Consider the following 23,718-nt stretch of genomic DNA (forward strand, 5'->3'; position numbering starts at 1 on the left):
GGAATCATCATTTTTTAATAGGATTTAAAAAAAAAACTATTTTTTCGTTATAACTGCTCGGCACGTTAGACAGTTTAAAAATATTTGGGAAATTTTGGCACGCGTACGTAAAAAGGTTCGCCAACCCTGGTTTAAACTATAATATACTTCTTCGTGGATTTAGTAACGTAGATGACAAAGTTTAACTGTAATTAAATCATCGTTATCAGCCAAGATCAGCGGCTAATTTAATTGACGCAGATTTCGCATTTGATTCGCATGAATATTTTAAATGGGGCCTCGAAACAGTTCAAACCTATTATTAAACTTTACCAATATCTCAATTAGATGCACATCTCTCACACACTCTACCCCTCTGTGCACCCAATTTCAAGTTCAAATTCACTACGAATTTAATATCTGCTTCTAATAACAAGAGTATAAAATATAATCCAGATCCTAACTAACATATAAAAGGCCCATGACATAACCCCATAATATGGCCTTAGGAAAATACGTACTTGTACACAGAAAAATAAGCCATTAATATTATTATGTATCATCACTCATCATCGCCAACTTCAATAATAATTATGTCTAGTTAGGTTAGGTTAGGTTAGGTTAGCCTGTAGATACAGTTGTGATTTTTAAAAAGAGATAGGTACGAGTACATTGATATTTTACTAGGTACGTTGGTAGTTGGAATTTGTGGTTTTTATTATATTCATGTAATATTCCCAATCGGTACTGAAGGTTTTCAATTTGCCAAAACACATTTTCCAAGACTTATTTTTTTTAACCCATGTCGGATTCTAATAAGATCATATGGACCTCCACATAGTGGAGATTTGTATTAAGAGATTTCTGTTTTTATGATAAATGGTTGTTAGCCACGTGCTCAACGTATCAGGTCCATACTTTGACTCAAACGCAAATTGATAAACAATATGTGTATTTGCCAGTCCTAAGGTTCGAACATGGAACCCTTGACGCAGTGGGCCGACGCATAGGCCGCGCGGCCACCGTGGGATACTGAATATTGCATCATTGAATGTAGCAATGATTATTGATAGAAGCAGTAAATGACGATTTGTCTTACTATCGATCATGTGATATTTAGTAAATTTGAAGCGCCTTGTTTCAAAAGGCCCTAAAACGGTTTTTGAAAATTTTTGAGTTAAATAATATATTGTAGTGAGATGGATATTTTTGTTACCTATATGATGGCCAAAGATAGAACTTTAAAAAACCTCAAAAACCGTCAATACGTATGATCAAAAATTAGGGTAATAATCCCGCTAAAATGGAAAGCCAAAATACTCTTTAGAATGTAACGAATTAAAATAATGAATACATAAAGTTCACAGATTTTACAGATATGATGTTTTCTCAAAACTACCTAAAATCGTTTTTCTTACTTTCCTCAGAACTATCTAAAATCGTTTTAGGGGCTTTTGAAACTAGGCGATTCATTTATTAATAATTGGAATCCATTTTATATAACTAGTGATTCTATATTTAACAATTACCCACCAAAAACAGTTACTTCTCCGAAATATTTTGAAATTCATACCGGATATTTTATTAAATTTTATATCCATCATAATGGAAGCCGCACAAAGGCTAATGTACGTATTAATTAGGTAATTGAGACTAAAAAAAATCTTTTACAAAAACTGTTTTGTTCATAAATACTGAAAGAGGCTTGTAAGTATTTTTCAGTTTATCAAAAAGAATGTTTATAACGCTATTATATTCATTGAATATCGGGTTTCAAAAGCAGATGTTAAGGGTTGTCACAAATATGTTCCTAGGACAATTCATTTTCTTTTTTTTTTTGTTTCAGGCCGAAGAGCGGATCGATGTTGTTGTACAGCAGGAAAAAAGTGCGTTACAGACGGGACGGCTACTGCTGGAAAAAGCGAAAAGACGGAAAAACTACCAGAGAAGATCATATGAAGCTAAAAGTGCAAGGCACCGAGGTGAGTTTAGATCTGTCATATAATATTATATTTACCATAGTAACTTATTTAAAAAAAATACTTTGTGATTATTTCAAGGATCGTTAATCTTTTACTTACTTTGACTGAAATACATGTATGGCGATAAACAACTCATTCCCTATATCAGCAGATTGATCGGCGATATTAAATACTGTACTGCAATTACAAATTCTTTAATATGCATTTCCGTAGTTTCAAATTATAGTACAATAAGCAAATAGCTTACGGCAAAAGATATATCCGCGATATCTATATTTTATGCAATAGTCAGCTACTCGTATGTGCATTAACGCAAATGACAGTAAGTAGCACGATTAATGTAGTTATTTCTTAAGTTATAATGGGTAGATATTATTTTGCTTGTATAAATAGCGAATAATAATTCATCGGAGAAGTCACTCGAATCTACGTATCTGGTCTGTTACTATCTCAGTCTATGTACTGTCAGATTATTTATATTATTATATCGATTGTACCCTTGTACTTATGTAACCCTAAATAAATTCTCACTCTACCATCATCACGAATAACCACGACCCCTACACATGTAAAAATATTTGATTTTTTCGAGATACATACTTCTTCTTCATACTGCAGACATACACTGATGGGCATTGGCTCATATTTATTTCCATTTTCACCAACTCTGCGCTCCCGCATTCGACTCAGTCAGCCGTTTATTCTGACGTTACCAATCAATCTGCTTAATAGTGGGTCACGCAATATTTTGATGGAGTTTGACGCATCTATCATTCTAGAACTATCAATCTATACTAACTCGATATACCTTCAGCAGTGCCGTCCTAATACAAATACAGAAAGCCGACCCCTTTAATTTTTAGTCTCACATTGTATGTAAAATTGTTAGGTGCATGCTAATACATACAATAGGTATTTTATTATCTTACATAGGCAATCTTGAATAAATAACATGCATATTATTATGTTCTACTGAGTATTATGGTATTTATTTATTTAAGAAAACAAAACATTGTGGACATAAAAAATCTAAATTGAAGTCGTTCATAACATGAGATTTACATTATAACAAATATTACCCTCACAAGAAAGAATAAGAAAATATATTATATAATAATAATAAACATAAGTACAATTTTATACAGAAAAATAAAATTTCGAATACAAAATGCATAGCACGTCACCGAAAATGTCTACTTTCGTATTTGGGGAGCACATTAACTAGTCTCGCACCCCTCGCTAATGGTGCCTGATAGGCTTGACACGAGGAAACGGTTCGGATCCAGAATAAATCATTGCTGCGACCACGTAGGTAATTGACAGACGCATGTAAATTCATATTTTTATGGACACCAGGATTGGAAACCATCCGTCGCGATAACAGGCAAAAGTGTTTCAAGAGCAGACGAGACCTACGAGATTCAAGAGAGTGAAAAGTAGTAAGCATGCCTTGTAGAAAGACAGTCGTAAAATAATCATTTGACGAAATATCAAAAGGAAAATAGTTATATACCGGCAAGTTTTCCAGTCGATAGTAGTAGTATCTACTAACAAACGATGCAGGTTTGAATCTTTGCTTACTTGACTGCATCAAAAGTTTTTCAAAAAAGTCAATAGATGGCTGAAAATATTAGATTAATTACGGCCCGGAAAAAAAACGGAAATTTCCGGGCCCGGTATTAAAAGGAATAAACATTAATCATGGAAATTTCCGGGTCCGGTATGATAAGGGCATCGAATAAAGACATCGAAGAAATCTCTTCTGGACGCGTTATAAAATAAGCTTATAGAAAACCTCACAAGGACACCAGATAATCGACCCATATTCAAGAATGCTACGCACTAACGAGACGTAGATTGTACGTATGACATTTGGATTCTTGAATGGTTTAGCTAGTCACATGATGAATCCTAGAAACGTATTTAATTTAGATATACTCTCAAACAGAGGTGTTTTATGTACACGGGCCCCCCTTGTTTATTTATATACTTTATAACGAAGCGACCGCATTGTCTGCTATGTGGAAAATGCTACTGCTTTCAAAAGTTGTAAGTATCGTATTGGTTTCTTCATTTGCCGCCCCTTAGCAACGCATGACCTGCCCACCCCCACGGGACGTCACTATCTTCCTCTAACGTACCGGCCCAATGCCACTTGGGTCATGCAATGGTCTGTGAGTTTTGTTTGTCGACAGATATCTTCGTATTTTATAATATTATCCCATAATAATTTTTTTAACAATGATTGTTACATTCCTTGTTGTATTACTTTTATTTCATATATTAGGAAGCTTTCGGGATCCATGCATCTGTTATATAATTATTATCATGGTGTACACATGGTAATCGAAGATCTTCGTTTTGAGGCGTTATGATAGGTAGAAGTTTATATCATTTAGTTACAGTCAACAAATCCAAATTTACTTGTTTATTATTTTTGTCTTCCTAATGTAAAAGCTTAACTTGACACAAGGAATTTTTATAATTTAAGGTGAAGTCTTTACTGAGCCTTTTTTAAAGAGCACCTAGCGGAGAAATACGAAGCTTGCAATTTGAGACATTTTTTGATAATTTACAATTTCAACTGTATTAATGAATAAATATGTATCTGAAAATATTAAAAAAAAATATTTTTTATTTAAGTCAAAGATAAAATATAAATGTGTATAACTTGAAATCCTTTTTATTTATATAAAATTTTATTTATGTATGATCCCAATATTGAAGCTTGATTTGATATAAATAAAAAGGATTTCAAGTTATACACATTTATATTTTTTATAAAAATCGATGTTTTTTAAAATAAATATACTATGTATTAAAACTATGAATTAGTCAAAAATCGCTTAGGTGATGCTTAGAAAACTTAATAAACTAGATTTTAATAATAAATATGACCATAAAATATATGTAATACTAGGGTGCAGTCCGATTCAACAAATTCAAATTTTATTACATTTTTTACAATTGTAAGTTTATCTTTGACTTAAAATAGAAAATATTTTTCTTTTTAATGTTTTCAGATACATATTTATTAATTAATACAGTTGAAATTGTAAATTATCAAAAAAAAATCTCAAATTGCAAGCTTCGTATTTTTCCGCTAGGTGCCTCTTTAAAAACGGCTTAGTAAAGGCTTCACTTTAACATAGGTATATCCCTATAGTGGTCACTAAATATACTTCTATGGTAATAATCGTACGTATACATTAGAATTATTAGGGGTATTTAGAAGGGTTTTCAAAACCTACAGAACGTAGTGTTACTGTTTTTGATTAGTTCCTTATAATAAATTATACGTGCTTGGTGATTCCTTAAGGCTATAACTTCAGTTGAGGCATGGACTAAAAAGATCGTGACTAAGCGATGCGCGGATTGTGCAAATGACGCGCGCCGAACGAAATATAATTTGTCATAAACATCCATCATAACAGTTATGTTTATTGTTATATTACTAATGATAATGGTATCTTCATTGACATGTTTTCTTTTTTAAGTACATACGTAAAGTTTTTTAGTCATCTTTACACGATTTAAGAATATTTTCATCCGATGCCATGACAAAACAAATCGACGTGCGCACACTTCGACTGTCGGTCGCCGATTGGCAAGTCCAGGCGACGAGTGAGAAATTTCGTCGCACTTACCGTTGAAAATTATTTGCCGTTTCACTGAAGTACGCTCTTAAAAGAATGGGAAACTGTTTGCAAAGCATACAAAATCTACCACATTTTGCTGCCATATACCTACAGAAGTACAAGGCAACCGGTACATATTAATATTATGATAATATCATAAGAAAATAGAAATATACACTACCCGTAGTATGGTTTCATGACAATTTCGTTAAATAAACAATTGTCCATAACGCTATCAAACTATTAGCCGATGTTCATAGAATCTAAATATAAGTATACCTCCATTTAATTTCATCAGAAATCGTGACTGCTCGATTGGTTTTGTGTTGGCGACTGATATTTAGATAAGTATTATGGGTTTATTAGCTTTGAAACGCAATGAATTAAAACCGCTTTTTCAGTCGAATTTCATGGGAAATTAAAATCAATAAACTGGCCACTCTTTGACTCATGCAATCATACTCGTTCATAACCTTATTGTCCCATTCCTACTTATTGTAAGTAACACAGTATCGCAGTAGCGAAGGGTGGAGGTAGGCTGTTAAGTTCCGCCATAAATTTAATAGTGCACGTTTAACTTTTTTAGTCATGCGTATTTGTTTTTATTGACTACCATTTACACATGGTATTGGTTAGTTTAAGAAAATCAAATAAACCCTGCCTAAACCAAACCATTTTAGATATGGTATATTTTTGGCGATACGACAACACACTTTTTCATTCATGCTTATTTGTTTTCGTTGGATTAAGAATACATAATAATTATTACACATATTGTTGGTTATTTTTTTATATTCATTGAGCCCTGCTTAAACCAATCTATTATAGATAAAAAGTATTATTCTATCTATAAAATATTCAAAGTTATGTATGATTTAATTGCATAATTTTAGATATTTTATGGATAGACGAGTATTTTTTGGCTATTATCTATTATGGCTTGGTTTCGCAAGGTTTTTAATAATTGAATTTTAAAAACTAACCAACACCATCTGTCAATTGTAGTCTTATTTCAATGAAAACAAATACGTATGACTGACAAAATTTAGTACTCACTATTTATGACGGATCTTAATAGCCTACCTCTACCCTTCGCCACTGGGTATGAAAAGACAAGCATTTTATTCTCAATAGATTTATCCCATAGGCATTGGACACCGTGTATACAATATAGATTTTATTTTCATCTCAGCCGTAACATTGTTTTATATTGACTTGTTAACTTTGGAACAGCAAAAGCATTAGTGAACATAGAGAAATATCAATATTTTATCACAAACGATTATTTGAAATAATACGAAATAGTAGGTGTTTACAATTGCATAATAATTATGTCGATTAACTTAACTTGGACACTGGTTCAATAGTAGTAGTATTATAGTGTATATATATATATATATATATTAACTGTAATTATTAATAACTATAGATATTTAAATAAGTTATCACTTGGATTGTTTGTTTTTTTTTTAATTTTCATTAAATTTAAATAGCACTGGTAAGCCATAATAGCTGGTTGACGTGATGCAAATCGATATCATGCCACCCTATAAATCATTAATTCATTTGAATGCCCCTAACGTTAATTCACAAGTTGAGCCTAGGGATTGCAATACCGAATGGATATAGCAATACCAGTATTACGGTATTTCTTATTGAATACCGGTATTAATACCGGTGTTCGTCAAAACTTATAGAAAAAAAGAAGTACCTATCATAGAGATGGGAAAACTGGTCGATTTTGAAGACTAAGTATACTTACTACCAGTATAAAAAAATACTTTAATATAAACTTGTTCCAAAATACTTACTAGTATTTGGAATACTATATACTTAGATCGTTTGGCGTGCGTATGCGACAAAAGTTTCATACTCAACTGAAACTAAAACCAACTCGATATTATTAGTATTTTAAAATACGTATCGGTTCAGGGAACTCAGACTGTGTATCGGCTTCAATATAATCGCTAAAAATACGCTGCGCTCCGCTTGTCGAAAAGTCCCATTTATTATAAAATTTTAAATTTATGAGTTGTTTTTCTGTTAGGTTACAATATTATTGTTAACAAAAATGAATAACAGTGATTTTTTTAAAGTTTAAATATGTTTTAAGCGGTATATAACAACCCTAAGCCTGTGCGTCATCTCACCACTATGCTGTGACACAAAATTTATGACCTATTATTATTCATACATTCGAACGCAATAGACTAATAAATTAAAATATACCTATATTCAAGTGCTATCTTGTTCGTCCGCATTTAATGTCAATAGTGTTGAAAGTCTACCAACTGGCGAGTGCACAGAACAGCGACTCGCGATGATATCATCACAAGTGTTTTGGAATAAGTTTATTGGGCCACAAATACTTAGTATGGGTAGTTTCCGAAACTTGAGTACACAAACTGGTGACAGTATTTCCAACTAACCTATCAATAAATATAACTATTAAAATCTATTTGAAATACTATTTTTTGCAATCTACCTACATTTTTTATGTTGAGCTTTATAAATATGTATAGATGATAATATTTTGGAACTGTTAATTTTTACAAAATACTAGTCCGGGTACAAGAAAATCTCTCTGAAATACAATGTTGGATGTACTATCAACGTTGGATCAATAGTTATAGAATAATTGGAGACATTTGCCACGAATGTCTTCTTTTTCGAACAATGTTAATTCATCGCGACGATTCTATAAGTACCTATATTTGGGGGATTTTGTTTTAATATTATGTAATTTTTGTTGGTTATATATATATTGTACTATAATGTACCAAAACGCAAAGTAAATAATGAAAAAATAACATTAATTCATTTTCGAAAACATAAACGTGTATGCTTTTTTAATGCCGAAAATACCGGTATTTTGGTATCGATAAATAATTGAATACCGGTATTGCAATCCCTAGTTGAGCCGAATACATCATACTATTAATTATGATTGTATTTGATAATTGAATATTATTGTTATAGAGATATCGTAGATAATAAATGAAAAAAAAAATAATTGATGGGTATCTAGGCCGAAGTTTTTTGATACTACGGTTACAGATATATCTGCATCGATAAAATCAGCCAGGGTCAAATAACTGCTCGATCACACTCTCCTCTAGCATAATCCAATCTTCTAATTCAAATATATTTATTTTACATAGTATATAATTGAGTATATTATAGGGAACATGAGAAATTATAAATTCAAAGCGTTCACACAGCGCGACATAAAAACAAATATCATAAGTGTTATAGTAACGACCCTAACTCACCTTATATAATTGAAATATATCAATGTTTGAAGTAAAGGAAAGGTGCATGTTGGGCATAACGCGGAAAGATTACAAAATAAATCAATGTATAAGGAAGCAGATGAGAGTATGTCACATGAAGGGGGTCGCTAAGCAGATGAAACGATAATGGGCTGGAATGTCGCTCGGCGAGTGGACACTGCTACAACCGCTGGACAAATGCTGTCAGTGGCACCCAACGGGCACTAAATGTCCATAAGGACGCCCTGAAACCCATTGGATAGACGAAATCATAAAGTTCGGTTGATGTACGTGGCAGCGAAGAACTAAGGGCCGAGAAGAGTGGTGGGAGCGAAGGGAGGCCTTCATCTAGCAGTGGATCGATCCCGACTGATGCTAATAAAGCTTTACTTTCTTCTGTGTCTAGATTTCTCTTTTTATTTTGATTAAAATAATTTCACAATATTTTATAGTATATTGCACGATACGATGGCCGCGCTGCTTAAGCGTAGACCTATTGCGTCATGGTACCCAGGTTCGAATCCTGAGTATTGTAATATTGTTTTTCAAATTGTGTATGAGTCAGAGTATGGACCTCATAGGTTGAGCAAGCGGCTGACATCCATTTCTCGTAAAAACAAAATCTGTTAATACAAACCTCCACTCTGTGTAGGCCCATATGATCTTATTAGGATCGGACATGGCCGAAAGATTATTTAAATAAGTATTATATAACATCCCATCATATTAACACTTATATAATATACTAAATATCGTAACGTTTATAACGTAACGTTAATGGGAGGCAGCATTGCAAAAAAACGTTTTATCTTCATAGATCAAGTTATCAGAATCCTTTAAGTTCTTTACCGCAACATTTTGCGTGACTCCAGAAGTTAGATAACCTCAAAGTAAACAATAACTTCGCCTCGTGAAAACTTGCCGGGACGGGCCGCGTATACGAGTAGGTATTACACGACAAGGCTTAAAAATTCAGTATTATGAACGGCCATGGAAACATTATTAAAGATTATGGTTTAATAATCAATTTTGTTTACATATTTAGTAGGTACTCATGGTCGTTAGGTTTTCAAATATAATAATTAATATTTCGTTACTTTAAAGTAGCACTATCTGAATGCGAACGTTGAATAGGAGGCATTATTTGGTTTAAACCAAGTACAGTCGTAAGTACCTACCAGATATTGCGCATATCGTCACCTTACTATTAAAACCTCGTACCTAAGTCTGTTGAACTCGAACTCTACACTCTAGAGCAGTGGTCCCCAACCCCCGGTCCGTGGACCGGTACCGGTCCGTGGATCAAATGGTACCGGGCCGCCCAAAGAACGTTAAATTATCTCCATTTTATTTACTGTTGTGTATTTCTCTCGGGTTTGTGCGACTTTCCATGGACCAGAGGTTATTATGTTAAAATTTTAATGTTAAATCACTTTATATTCATTTTTTAGTGTAAATGTATTTTATTTTGAGGGCATGTTTAAATAAAATAAAATAAAATATATTAAATCAAAACAATCTAAAATATAAACAATCAACGTCCCCCCCTCAGCGGGCCGCGGTAAAATTATTAAACGTTGACCGGTCCGCTGCGATAAAAAGGTTGAGGACCACTGCTCTAGAGAACCGAGGTTTTGATATGATTTAAAATGTTTTTTTGTTTAAATTTTGTCGAGTTAACTTAATTTTTCCATAATATCGGACTTACGAGGTATTAATAATAAGGTGACGATATAGTCAAATATAGCTCCAGTTCACATTACGAATACCAGCGGCCGGTACTTCGTATACGAGTTTAAATTGTGATAAGACAGCAGGTCATACAGTCTCTATTCATATCTAAGGCCCCTTACGCACTGTCAACCAGTTGCTAGTAACCAGTTTGACAGCAACCATGAAGCATATGAAAGGAAATCAGTATTTACGCACGTGGTTGCAGGAAACCAGACGAAAGTGAGTAAGAAACCTAAGATGAAGAAGCGCTATGACATGTGATACAAGATAGTTCCAACATGGCATGTCCTTTCTTCACTGCATTCCGGCATGCTGGAGACATACCTACATAGTATATACATTATACGGTGGAGATATAGGGCGTTTGAAGAAAGACCAGGTCAGGTTGCGATTTTTTTTAGTCATAGGTACGTCAGTGGCAAAGGGTGATGGTAGGCTATTATGATCAGGCATAAATAGTGCACACTAAACTTTGTCAGTCATACGTATTTATTTTCATTGAAATAAGACTATACTTGTGATGATATGTATGATGTGATGATATGTATGTTGTGATGATGATATGATATGATATTGTACTATGGTGTGATGATATGTTAGTTTTTAAAATTCAATTAAACCCTGCGAAACTAAGCCATAATAAATAATAGTAAAAAAATACTTGTTTATCTATAAAATATTTAGAATTATGCAATTAAATTATAAATAACTTTGGATGTTTTATGTATAGAATAATATTTTTTATCTATTATAGTTTGGCTTAGGCAGGGCTTAATGAACCACCAGTATGTGTAATTTTTATTCTTAATTGAACGAGAACAAATCGTCTCTGTTCTCGCAGAACACACTAACAGGAGAATACTAGTTTTGAGTAATTTGACTTTGAAGTTGTTAAAATGTTTGAAATGGTCTATCGTGTGAGTTTATTAAGTAATCTTAAAAAGGATGACTTTAAAAAAAGACTGTTCATTTATTAAGAAGGTTTCCAGACGGTAAAGTTTGAAATAAGGAACATTTTGGTATAACTAACTCAATATGTCATTAATTCGAATTAGTGTCTTCTGCCAGAACAGTGACGAAATAAGTTTGAATAAAAAAGTGGGCACAATTTTGTCGTATCGTCCAAATTATACCAAAACTATTATGGTTTGGTTTACGCAGGCCTTAATTAATTTTTAAAAACTAACCAATACCATCAGTAAATTGTAGTCTTAGTTCAATCAAAACAAATGCGTATGACTAACAAAGTTTAATGTGCACTATTTATGGCAGATCTACGTAGTACATGGCCAAGTTGAGTCCATCATTGTCTATTTTATGCTTGAAGAATGGTACAGAAGGATTGTTTACAGTACATGCATCAAATAACGGTGGTATAAAGCCTCCCATAGTAACGGAAGTTGAGTTGAGTAGAGTTTAAAAAATATATACCGTGTAATATAGTTTTGCGATGCCTCTCAAAAGCATGAAACGTCGGTTGATCATCGACGGGGTGGCGGGTCAGGGGGAGGGTGCGATAGACGCTGGCGACGCCTTTCCCCATGCCCGCTTCTTATATTCTTCTCTAATTCTTGGCAATGGTTCAGCCCCTAACTGGATGCAGACTGCGATTTACAATTCATTGTAGTTTGGAAAATTCAGGGAAGTCCCGAACGTAGTCATGACATTTTAATTTGTCACCTGTCACAATATTATGATGAGTTGAGATTTCACACAAAGGTTAAATCGCAATATGATATTTAATTGTGATTCCTTGTTATCGTATCACTTATCGATGAGGATAGTGCCATCTTTTAAATGTTCTAGCAATATCTCTAAGTTGATCTCTCCATTAAGCCGAACGCATATTGGAAGGTATGTATTAAGATATCCGTAGCGTCGGTCCTCTCCCCTGACGCAACAAATATTGTTTATTAAATCTCGTAACCGCTTTAAATATATATTGTTGCGCTTTTTTATAGTGGACTGTAATTGATTTTGATGGTGAATGTGGATGCTGGAGGGTGGGGGATTATGTTAAGATACCAAGCACTAACCTTATTGCTGTTAAGGCTGACTCCGTGTTCTGGTTGCACTATTGCTTGCGCGGTATTGTTTGTTGGGTTACCCGGTGCACGGCACTTGGCGTTAAATTTTTGATGAATGGTATGATAAATGAGGGTGATGAATGACAAGAGGCGGTATCACGGCTTGCCAGGTATTGGAGGCCAGGAATTATCGCTTGGACAACGGTCACACTATACCAAGTTCACCCAGTCGTGGTCTACGAATAACTTTTGAATCAGTCTGTATGCGCTTTGAATAATTACTCGCGACAGTCTAGCTGTAACAAGCCTAGAACGCGCCTGCTGTCTTCAGGTAACTAACTGTTATTCAATAACGGTCGACTGATGACCCGTAACTGAGTTGCACCTAGCCTTGTGACATTAACTGGGGATTTGGGGTAGGTGGGAAATATAGGGATGGAAGCGACTCTACGAATAAAAAAAAAGGACAGAGCATATCTACAAATCACGGCAATCAGAAAGGCCGGCAACCATGGCCGACATTGCGTGGTACACAAACATAAAATACACAAAATTACAGACACATACGAAGTTTATAGGCACACATACAGACCACGTGATATTTGTTTACGCAAAATCGTCGCTTTCCAAAATGGCGAATTTGGTTGCCCGTTGTTATACTGCAATGAATCAGTATATTCCTTCCTTTCTTTTTTTATTCGTTGAAGCGACCATAATTGGCCAAACCATACTGATAATGCTTATTAGTTTCAAACCATATTCATGTCCAAAATGGAAAATTTCGTAGTGGGTATATGCATACAACCAATGGCATCAGAAACAATGATTATTTCATTTTTCCATCCAATTAGGACCATAGAAGGAAACGTCATATCCAGGATACTACAATCGCATTTAAAACGATATGATACGATTCACTTTCAAAACCTACTCAAATCTAATTGGTTAGTTTTAAAACATGTCGTAGTGAATTTTTAAACACATGGTAATATTTTTATTTAAAGGTTGCATTCAATTCAAAACCTGGCAAGAATGTTGTATTATTATGTATTTCTTCATAAATTTTAACTTGTATTTTTTTTTTAAAATATTAATTAAGCCCACAGCAGTTTTTTCCTGTTTGTCAACAATTTGGGCTGTGGAGTTAGGCAGGTTTTCATAATAAGATGCTCAATAATTGATCAAAATATATCAATAATATAAATGCAGTCATAATTATTTTAAAACTCCATCAAGGAAACGTGCATCTACGTTTTAGGCTGTTTACTTATTACCTACACTCTGCTACGCTCCAGAACCGGAACATGGGTCATTTATCCAATTCCAGCTCCGCGTCTCGCGCGTCTGGCCAAGTCAGACTGTCAGTATGTAAATCAATGTCCTAATATCGCCGCAGGATGAGGGAGTGACTGTGTGACCATGACATTAACACAGCTTTGATTATATGCCACATTTCACAGTCATACATGAGCACAGGTAGTACGAATCCGTTCTGACTTGTTTGAACGCAAACCCGGTATGCTCGATAGGTAGACCGGTAATTCGCAAAGAGGTATACGAATCAATAGGTACCTACATGCAGAACTGTTCGACTTTGGAAAGGAAAACGGCGTAATCCACACAACTCAAATTTTACTTCTTCTTCGGCCATATCCGCCCCTTAGTTGGAGTATATGGACATCACGAGGCACCTCCAAGAATCCCTGTCGCTTGCCAGTGTTCTTGCATCGTTCCATGTCAAACCAGCATCCCGTTGCTACGCCCTATAAACTCTATACATGTTAATTAGCGGCCTTCCAGGACGCCGGAGTCCGGTTGGCTTGAAGAACAGGCAAGCCAGGTTGAAATAATTCTCTTCTGGCATCCACAGCATGTGGCCGAGCCAGGTCCAACGTCGTCTCTTCACACTAAGCGTGATGAGATTCTGCTTGATGCGCTCTCTTATCTTAAATTTAAAACTTAAAATTTAAATTTTACAGTAGTCACAAAAATGTGTTTTGGATTTCGGTCAAAGTTCAAATACAAAAAAGATAAATCCTTGAAATGCATTAAAATTAATAATTTGGTTTATATATACGTAATCTGATATTAATTATTGAATTAATTTAAAAGAAAACCAACAAAAATGATGGTTAAGTCGTTTTTCCAATTTCAATTCCTTCATCTTTTTTTAAAATTGATAAATAGGCATTTGCAGTAAGTTGTTATGCAATAAAACCTATTTTGAAAAAAACTTAGTGTTACGCCCTTTTTCCTTTCTATAGTCGATATAATAGCTTTGGTTTTCATTGCATTACGGTGTTTAGTATTTTGCTTGGATAATGCCTACAAATTATGAAATACCTAGTGTGAAGGTTTTCGAAAATTCATATAATAATATATCATGATACTATACCGTATATTGTAAGACTTACCTACATTATAATCACCTTTATAGTGTATTAGCAGTATTCAAGTGGGTTGTCTAAATAATGATTTATGATCTAGACACGGTATAAGGTGGGTTCGAAATGCGATTGGGTAGTATTGTAGGTGCGTCCCTGATACACAGAGAAAGGACGTCGATTTGCGAGGCCGTTAGCGACGCGGGCGTCCATCGTCCGTTAGCCCCGGCGTCGGCATCGGTAGATAACGGCGGCCGTTACGACAAAACATAATAAAAATATCAAAAACAAAAGCTGCCGCTGTATTACTAAAACTGCTAACGCGTTATATTTTTCCAATAGAAGATTCGATTCGTACCTTGTTATATCACCAAAACTTTTCCATTATGGAGTAGGTATAGGTATGTGAAGTTTTAAAGATTTAACGTCCATACTAAACTAAGCTGTTTTAAGGGGTAGGCTTGAACCTACCAGAGGCACCTAGCGGAAAAATACGAAGCTTGCAATTTGAGACATTTTTTTGATAATTTATTATGACTATTATGATGGTAACAATAAGTTAGCCATCTAGAGTGTCATCATGTACCCCCCCCCCCTTTTTACAAAACATTTTTGAGATTTTAAAAATTATGCGTGTTTTTTTAATTAATTATGTGCTAAATAGCAACACTCTTATACCAGATCTGATGTGGACCATAATGACAATCCTCTTCGGTTGTCACTATCTGTGCGTCAAAGTCGAAACGAATCTCAAGATATACGAAATTTTTGATAATAAATGTGTTTCGGGCCGCAGGTTGAGTATCGCTGGTCTAAACTGTCAAAACTGTCTATCTCGTTAAAAAGTTAGCATAACCAATAGACGTGCTGTTAAAACATAGCACTTATTGTAACAATTACAACTAACTTATTGTAAAAATTATAATACTTCAATACAAAAATATGAAGAACTACCCTCGATAGCTGCCGATAACGATCTATAGCAGTCTTGTGTATAGAATAGATGCTCAGACACCAATAGCAAGGGCTGCGAGACTAGTCAATGCACTCACCATAAATAGCCATCGTCAGTGACTCATTACAGCTTGCTTTATTATAACCCGTTATTTGTTTGAATTAATAATTATTATGTACACAATATTTTTTTTAAATGGATAAATAACACATTTTACAGTCAGAATGGTCCATCCAAAATAGGTAATAGTTAAATTTAAACCCTTGTTGCTTGCAGCGGCGTTCCTAGCAGCTTTCGTAGAAGCGTTATCAATCATGGTCACAGGTGTTGGAAAGTGCATTAGTGACACGATAACTTTTCTCTGTTACAGTGCATATACGGATGCTACGTGCACTCTGCAATTCTGCCTACGTTCCACAGGAGATGCTACTGGCTTTTACAGGTAAGATTATCTACTTAACTTTTAGCACTGAGTATTTAATTATTCTTTCATAATCTGCTCACGACATGGAATCCGCGAATGGTAACGTATCTGCTCTTTCCTAGCATAAGTTTGTACCCAGGGCATGGACTTAATACGTTTTTAAAATTACTAGGTATACATTTTTCGAAAAACATAATATGTTAAGAAACCTCTTCGTGAGACGATCAAGGATCGGATTGTAGAGTCAATGAAAAAAATCTACCAAAGACATCGAATAGTTTTTGGTTGTCTATAAATAGACCGCGTCGGCTTATGTCCCGGATTCGAATCCCGGGTCTGGCAAATCGACATGTTGTTTTCCAATACGTGTGTTGACCAGAGTATGAACTTAATAGGCTCAGCAAGTGGCTAATATCCATTTCTCGAAAAAACAAAAATCTGTTAATACTAATTTTAATGTTAATTATGCCCTTGCGGTCTGTGAAATATTTTTGCTACATATTTATATGGGTCTATAGGTGTCTTCTTTGACCATGCCCGATCTAATAAGATCATATGGGCCTCCACAGAGTGGAGGTTTGTATTAAAAGATTTTTAACAGATTTTTTAACAGATATAGGTAGCGAAACAACTACGACATTGTTAAGACTATAAAAATATACCTATTACCTACTAATTATTGTCATTGCGTATGTCATTATGCTTCAAATACACTCTTGACTGACTTAGGATCATCCTTCAGTAGTTATGGGGCTCACATACGTTAAGCATTATCCCCTTCGTCTCTATTATTTGGTCGCTGGTGAAGGTTTCTCTGAATTTACGTGTGCGATTTTACTCCGGGTCTTGAGGAGACCCGTTTATTACGGGGTCTTGAAGAGACCCGTTCGGGTCTTGAGGAGACTCGGGTGAGGTTTATAGATCCTCTATATTATGGCAAGGGGTGTTGTTTTAAAAATGAATTTAATTTTAATGACGATCGGTCATATATATGTCGAAAAACCCGTTTCTTATGTTGGCGTCCTGTGTCACAGGGTGTCACAGAGTGTAAATACGATGTCATAGCTGGCATACAATATGTATGTATAAATGTCGGAAAGGCATAGATTTGATCATATACACTAAAACGCTCTTAGCATATATGTGCCCGATTGTCATATAGTCTATTTGAACCTTTAGGTGCGAATCGACGAATGCATAGATTGTTTTTGATGAAATAATTCAGATCTTGAAAAATGATCGATATTGAATATTTTCAATTAAAAAACACATTCTTAGTCATCGAAGATCATAGCATATTATTATTTTATGGGTTAATTATTTAATATCTACCATTTTTTGATAAATAGCAATTTATACATCGGGTATGTTATTACTTATTGTACATGATGATAATCGTCAAATTAATGATTAATCAAATTATTTTTACTAGAATCCGGATATAGTGTTGGTGCATTACCTGAACGTCCCGTATCCAGACGACAACAAGCTGGCTGTGATCACCCCAAGTCTCGCCCTCTGGGGAGACAAGAAGGAATGGACGAAGGAGGAGCTGGTCAGCCAGTTGAAACCAATGTGTAAGTGCGCTCTTATGGAATTTAAAACATCTACCATCAATATAGATTATACGCCCTTAAATCAAGTGCCATTTACATTAGTGATGTCTCTTAATTAATCGACTACCTATCCTTGTAAATGTAAACCATCCGTACGAAATTGACGTAGAGCTAAATTTAATGTTAGCATTTGCATATACAGGATCCCCATAAAACTATTATACAATTGAATCACTTATAATTAAAAGAACATAGGTCACAAAATTCAAAATTTCGGATTATATTCTAAAAAAATATTTTCACTAAATATCTACCATTCTACATTAAAACAACTTCAGCCATACATATCGTTGGTATAAAACCAAGACTATTGACTTTTAAAACACAAATCCTGGACTAACATTCATTGGAAGTCCTGTAGAATATACATTTTGTTTGCGTGATGGCAGAATTCCAGCAACAATGCCTACTTTTAAGGCCTACCCTCAAAGTTATGTACCAATACTACCAATAAACAAGAAAAAAATTAATGATATAAAAAGTGTGATAAAATATATTGATCTAACAGCACTTGATTTTTACAATGAAACAATTAACTGGAAAACGACAGAAAGTGAAGAAAGACCCGAAATTGAAGGTTTAGATTAAATGTGTTACCAAATTTATTAAAAATGATAATAAAAGTAGTTTTTCAAGATAATTATGTCGGTAAAATTAATGCTATTATTTTAGTATATTTTTTGCTTGATAATTAAAACATCCCTACGTCCAACATTTTTAAACAGCTCTCTCTAGTTAATTTTTTTATATTATAATCTAATGTGTTTCATTTATAGTATTAGCTCAGTTTTATTTGATTATCTCGGAATATGCTTTAATATCTTATAGTAATCAGTGATTCAATTGGTGATTAAAATCAATCTTATAATATTACAGTAAAGAAAGGACTTTGATTCTACAATGAAAGAAGAAAGCTGAATTTTGAATTACTTCCAGAGTTTCAATTCTTTCAAATCAATAATATTGGTGTTGAATGGTTTCCGTAGTGGGCAGGCTTCGCATGTGCCCATGAAATTATTTTCAAAAAAATACTTTAAGATTATGAACAACTTCGGAATTTTCCCTTCTGGCTTATATAATAAGTAATAATATTTCATATGAAAATAACGAATAAATATGTTATATTATATTTCTAGTCTTTAGCGAGGATGAACCAGATGTCAACAATGAACTGGAAATATCGGTGAGTATATTATTCAATGATTCATTTTATTCTGAAAAAATACAATAACTCTTCTATAAGGAACATTCCGTTTATTATTTTTATATTGTGATACTTGAGGCATGATATTATTTCGCTCGAGTGTATTTAGGCCTGCGCCGCACGCACCAAATTTTGCGATCATTCTGGGCCGTAAAATACAGCCCAGTCGCCACGAACCTCTGAAACTTACATACATTTGCCGGCAAACAATGTTATGGGCATTTTTTGTATTCCATCGCAGATGGATGACACGCCCAAGAAACAATTAGTGTATCCTTTGTATTGTGGCGGCAGCTTTCGAAAACTTATATAATTTGTTATGTACAAGAAAAATCATTGATTTTTTATACCTACAATAATGTAACATTTTTACTTTATTGATATACATATCGACTGTAGAAAGGAAAAAAGGCGTAACCCCCCCCCAGTTTTTTCAAAATAGGTTTTATTGCATAATAACGTTGTACACGACTAAATACACGTTGTTCCCAAAGGATATAAGCTGCAAATGCTGATTTATTATTTAAATTTAGCTAACAATTAAAAAAACGATCTAACCATCACCTCTGTTTTTTTTAAATTAACTCTATAATTAATATCAGATTAGGCATATAAAAACAAAATATTAATTATCATGCACTTCTGTCTATTTGTCTATGTTCTACGTCTATTTTGTATTTTACTTCGACTGAAAACCATTAAAAACACGTTTTTGTGCCTTCTGTGATTTGTGTGGATTACGCATTTTTTCCTTTCTACAGTCGATATAGTAATAGTAAAATTACAAAAAACGCGACGGACTCGAAAAATAAAGCATTTAAATTAATAAAATAATGGAAAAAAACGTCAATTTAAAATTGAGTGCACGAATAATAAGGGTTTAAGAAGCTATCGTACATTTGACGGCCGTACGTTTTGGTGGTCATTGGATACGGATAATTTTTCGAGCAGTAAACGGGTTTCCGCTCGACCGGCGTACGATATTGGAATAGCAGCAGTTGCGACCTTGTAAGGCAAGCCTTTTCTTCTTCAGAAATAAATTTCCGCTGTGTTTAGCGATCCAGTTGAAGGCGGAAGTCATCATAACAATCGAAACCCTCTGAACAATCAGACAAAATAGAAGATATTTTTATTTCCTTTATTTAATAAACTTGTATCATTCTTACCGCACATATTTCGTAAGACAGGACAGTTATAATAGTATATTATGTTAGTATACTATATCTACATTATATATATTATAATATAATAGTATGCTTAAGATCAAGAAATTTATCTGGGTATGGCAGTGGTGGTAAGGTTGGTCGAAGGGTGGAGGTAGGCCGTTAAGATCTGACATAAATAGTTTATACTAAACTTTGTCAGTCAAACGTATTTGTTTCCATTGAACTAATACTACAATAATATGTAGATAGTGTTTGTTAGTTTTCAAAATTCAATTAAACCCTGGCTAATCCAAGCTATTTTAAATAGATAATAGTTATAAAATATTCGTTTATCTATAAAATATCTAAAATTATGCCATTAAACCTTACATAATTTTAGGTATTTTATAGTTAGAAGACTCCCACGATGGCCGCGCGGCGTAAGCGTCGTGGGGCCCAGGTTCGATTCTTGGGCCAGGTAAGTACACATATTGTTTTTCAATTTGTGTATGAGTCAGAGTATGGACCTAATAGGTTGAGCAAATGGCTGACATCCATTTTTCGTAAAAACAAAATCTGTTAATACAAACCTCCACTCTGTGGAGGCCCAAATGATCCTATTAGGATCAGACATGGTCGAAAGAAGATAGATAGAAGAATATTTTTTATCGATTATGGTTTGGTTTAGGCATCGCCAACACCATAATATATGTAATATGTATTCTTAATTCAATTAAAACAAATAAGTATGACTGAAAAAGTGTGCACTTTTTGTTGGATCGCCCATAGCATAACTAAACTATTATGGTTTGATTTAGGTAGGGCTTAATTGAATTTAAAAAACTAACCAGCACCATCTGCAAATTATTGTATTCTTAGTTCAATGAAAACAAATAAATATGAGTGATAAAGTTTAGTGTGCACTATTTATATCGAATTTTAACAGCCTACCTCCACCCTTCACCACTGGGGTACGGTATAATTTAATGATTCTATGACGACATTAGTATTTTTTGTTTTGCTTAATGTTGTCAAAGCTAAAACGTCATTCTGAATGGTTCCCTACTTAAATGTAGAATTAAATGATTCAATCTTATTCATCCACTGATAAGTAAGGTTTTTAAATCGTACCCTTAAGGCCGTACACTGTCGTCGACATCTTCCACGCATAAAACCTAACACTATCTTAAAGCACGAATGTCATACTTAATTTTTTACTATGTATACAAGTTTTACTTTATGTAGGCAATATAATCAAGTGTCGGTTCATTTATCCAAAATTACAGACTGCTGAAACGGTAGAAGCAATCGTCGGCCAGCTAATGGAAAAGCAGCGACTCGCCCGTCAAGCTGCGCTGGTCAAACAGTTGGAGTGCGGCTGCGTCGACGGCGCCTGCCCACCTGGAAAACCCTGCCCTCATCACCCTCCGAACGTCAGACGAATCACAGCGGCAAAATCGCAAGTCGAACAACAACAGCAACAGCAACAACCGGCTGGAACCAGCGGAAGACATCACTCCGATAACAACAACCAAGTCTCGTCAACCACTGGCACAGGAGGAATCTTATTGACAACGAATAGTCATCCCACAAGGGTGTACTCGAGAGATTCCAGAATCTTACATCACTCCCATTCAAGTCTGGTAACACACGTCTCAAATGGGAACAATATTCCAACATCAAACCCCACAACGACGTCTCCGCCTCTTGTGTTGAGTTTGTCTCAAATCCAAGGTGGGGGAGGACTGTTAATTTTAAATAGCTCAGCAGGAAATACTACAACGAATTCAGTTATGCACCAATCACTGGTGTCTCCATTATCTGTTACATCTTTTGTATGCAATACTAACGACTCGAGGAATACGCATCGTTTGACGAAAGATACTCAATACAAAGGGGGAACCCTCGTTTTGAAGCAGGAAGTTATGGAGACATCCAGTTCGCCGTCTCCCTGTCGCCATAATTCAGATTCCGGTTACGGAAATTCCAGATCGACTGGGCTAAAAATGGTGAACAGAATAGCTAGAATATCCGACGACACAAATGATAATAATATTTCGACTGTCCTTTTTGAAACTTTGACGAATGGAAGAAGAGAAAGGAATATTAAAGCTAATCAAATTTCGAGAATGAATACAGCATGTAGTGCACCAGCTACGCCATCGAAATATGTAGAGCAAACTGAAGAAAAGAACGAAAAGAGATTGCACAATATATACAGTGATACTTTGGTCCTATTCGGTACAGAATCTGGTGGATCTCTCATTAGCCAAAGCGATGGGTCATCTGTAGTAAATGGAACATTTTTCAATGAAACATTAGATTTGTCCCATGAAGACATACAAAAAACTCTCTCGGCAAACATGCCACTTTGTTCTTCAGACCTCGACCAGCTGACAGGCAATGGGACAATCATGCAGTCCAACAGTGTCGTCATCAACACTGATACTGTACAAGTACCCGGTGAAGAGTTGTCTCCGAATGATGTGATCGTTTCCGAGATCAACCCTATGGACTTTATTGAGAATTGTGATGTGGTCGTGTCGCCAACACACGTGGTTGATGACGATGTCTTTGTGAACCTGGACGCTTTCGATATGCTGGGGGATTTCCCCGAATTGGAGGCCCTCGATCCGAACACTGTGTCAAACCATAGTTTGCTACACGTAAGTTATTCAGTAAGTAAAATTTTGATGTTGTAGCATGGTGTGAATGACGGCTTTTAAATAATTAGATACCTACTTAATTAATCTGATGTTCTGTTTGTTTGCCATGCTTTATTCCATGAGTAAAAATTACTATAAATGACCCGAGAAACATTTTTCTTTGGTTGGAGAAAATGAAAGTCATAAAGCTTATTCTGAAAAGGTGTGTAAGAGACAACTTGGAGTCGGAAAATATAATTTTAAATATTTTGTTTCACAGACAGGAAAAAAACGTTGCTCTGGGTTGATTCCATTCAAGCAACATTGGTATTTAAATTATTCTTGATTGTGCCACTAACGGTGGCTCGACGAGTTTCTAGGTGGTGGGGATTAGCGATTATTTATTAAATATACATACCTACCTACTTTCTCATATTATACATTATGTACCAAACTACTTATAATAATATGATTTTATTAATGAGGAAATGAGCAATTTTTCAGAATAGACAATATGATTATCTGAGTCGTTACTTAATTACATCTAAAAGCGTGCTTAAAAATATTAACTTAATTAATAATAATCATTATTATTGACTTACCATTATCAGTTTTGAACAAGGACATACAGCAAGCATTTTTACTCACCTAGGGGTCATTTGATTCGCTCCCCAGTATGCGTATACTAACGCTAATGCATTCACATCCTTTGT

At 34.6% G+C, this 23,718-nt stretch overlaps 1 protein-coding gene across 1 annotated transcript in view; it reads left to right on the forward strand.

The window, feature by feature from the left end:
• The window catches only part of Camta (Calmodulin-binding transcription activator), a 604,660-nt gene that overhangs the window by 402,894 nt on the left and 178,048 nt on the right, over window positions 1-23,718 (forward strand). Inside the window, exons 5-9 of the mRNA XM_085944160.1 lie at window positions 1,826-1,961; window positions 16,342-16,413; window positions 17,828-17,972; window positions 19,148-19,194; window positions 21,647-23,026. Coding sequence (XP_085800286.1) covers window positions 1,826-1,961; window positions 16,342-16,413; window positions 17,828-17,972; window positions 19,148-19,194; window positions 21,647-23,026 — 1,780 coding nt within the window. The remainder of the gene's footprint in view (window positions 1-1,825; window positions 1,962-16,341; window positions 16,414-17,827; window positions 17,973-19,147; window positions 19,195-21,646; window positions 23,027-23,718) is intronic.

This window comes from Rhyacophila brunnea, unplaced genomic scaffold, assembly GCF_057557595.1.
Source record: "Rhyacophila brunnea isolate RB1 unplaced genomic scaffold, BYU_Rbru_1.0 scaffold_17, whole genome shotgun sequence".
In the NCBI taxonomy this organism is placed as follows: Eukaryota; Metazoa; Arthropoda; class Insecta; order Trichoptera; family Rhyacophilidae; genus Rhyacophila; species Rhyacophila brunnea.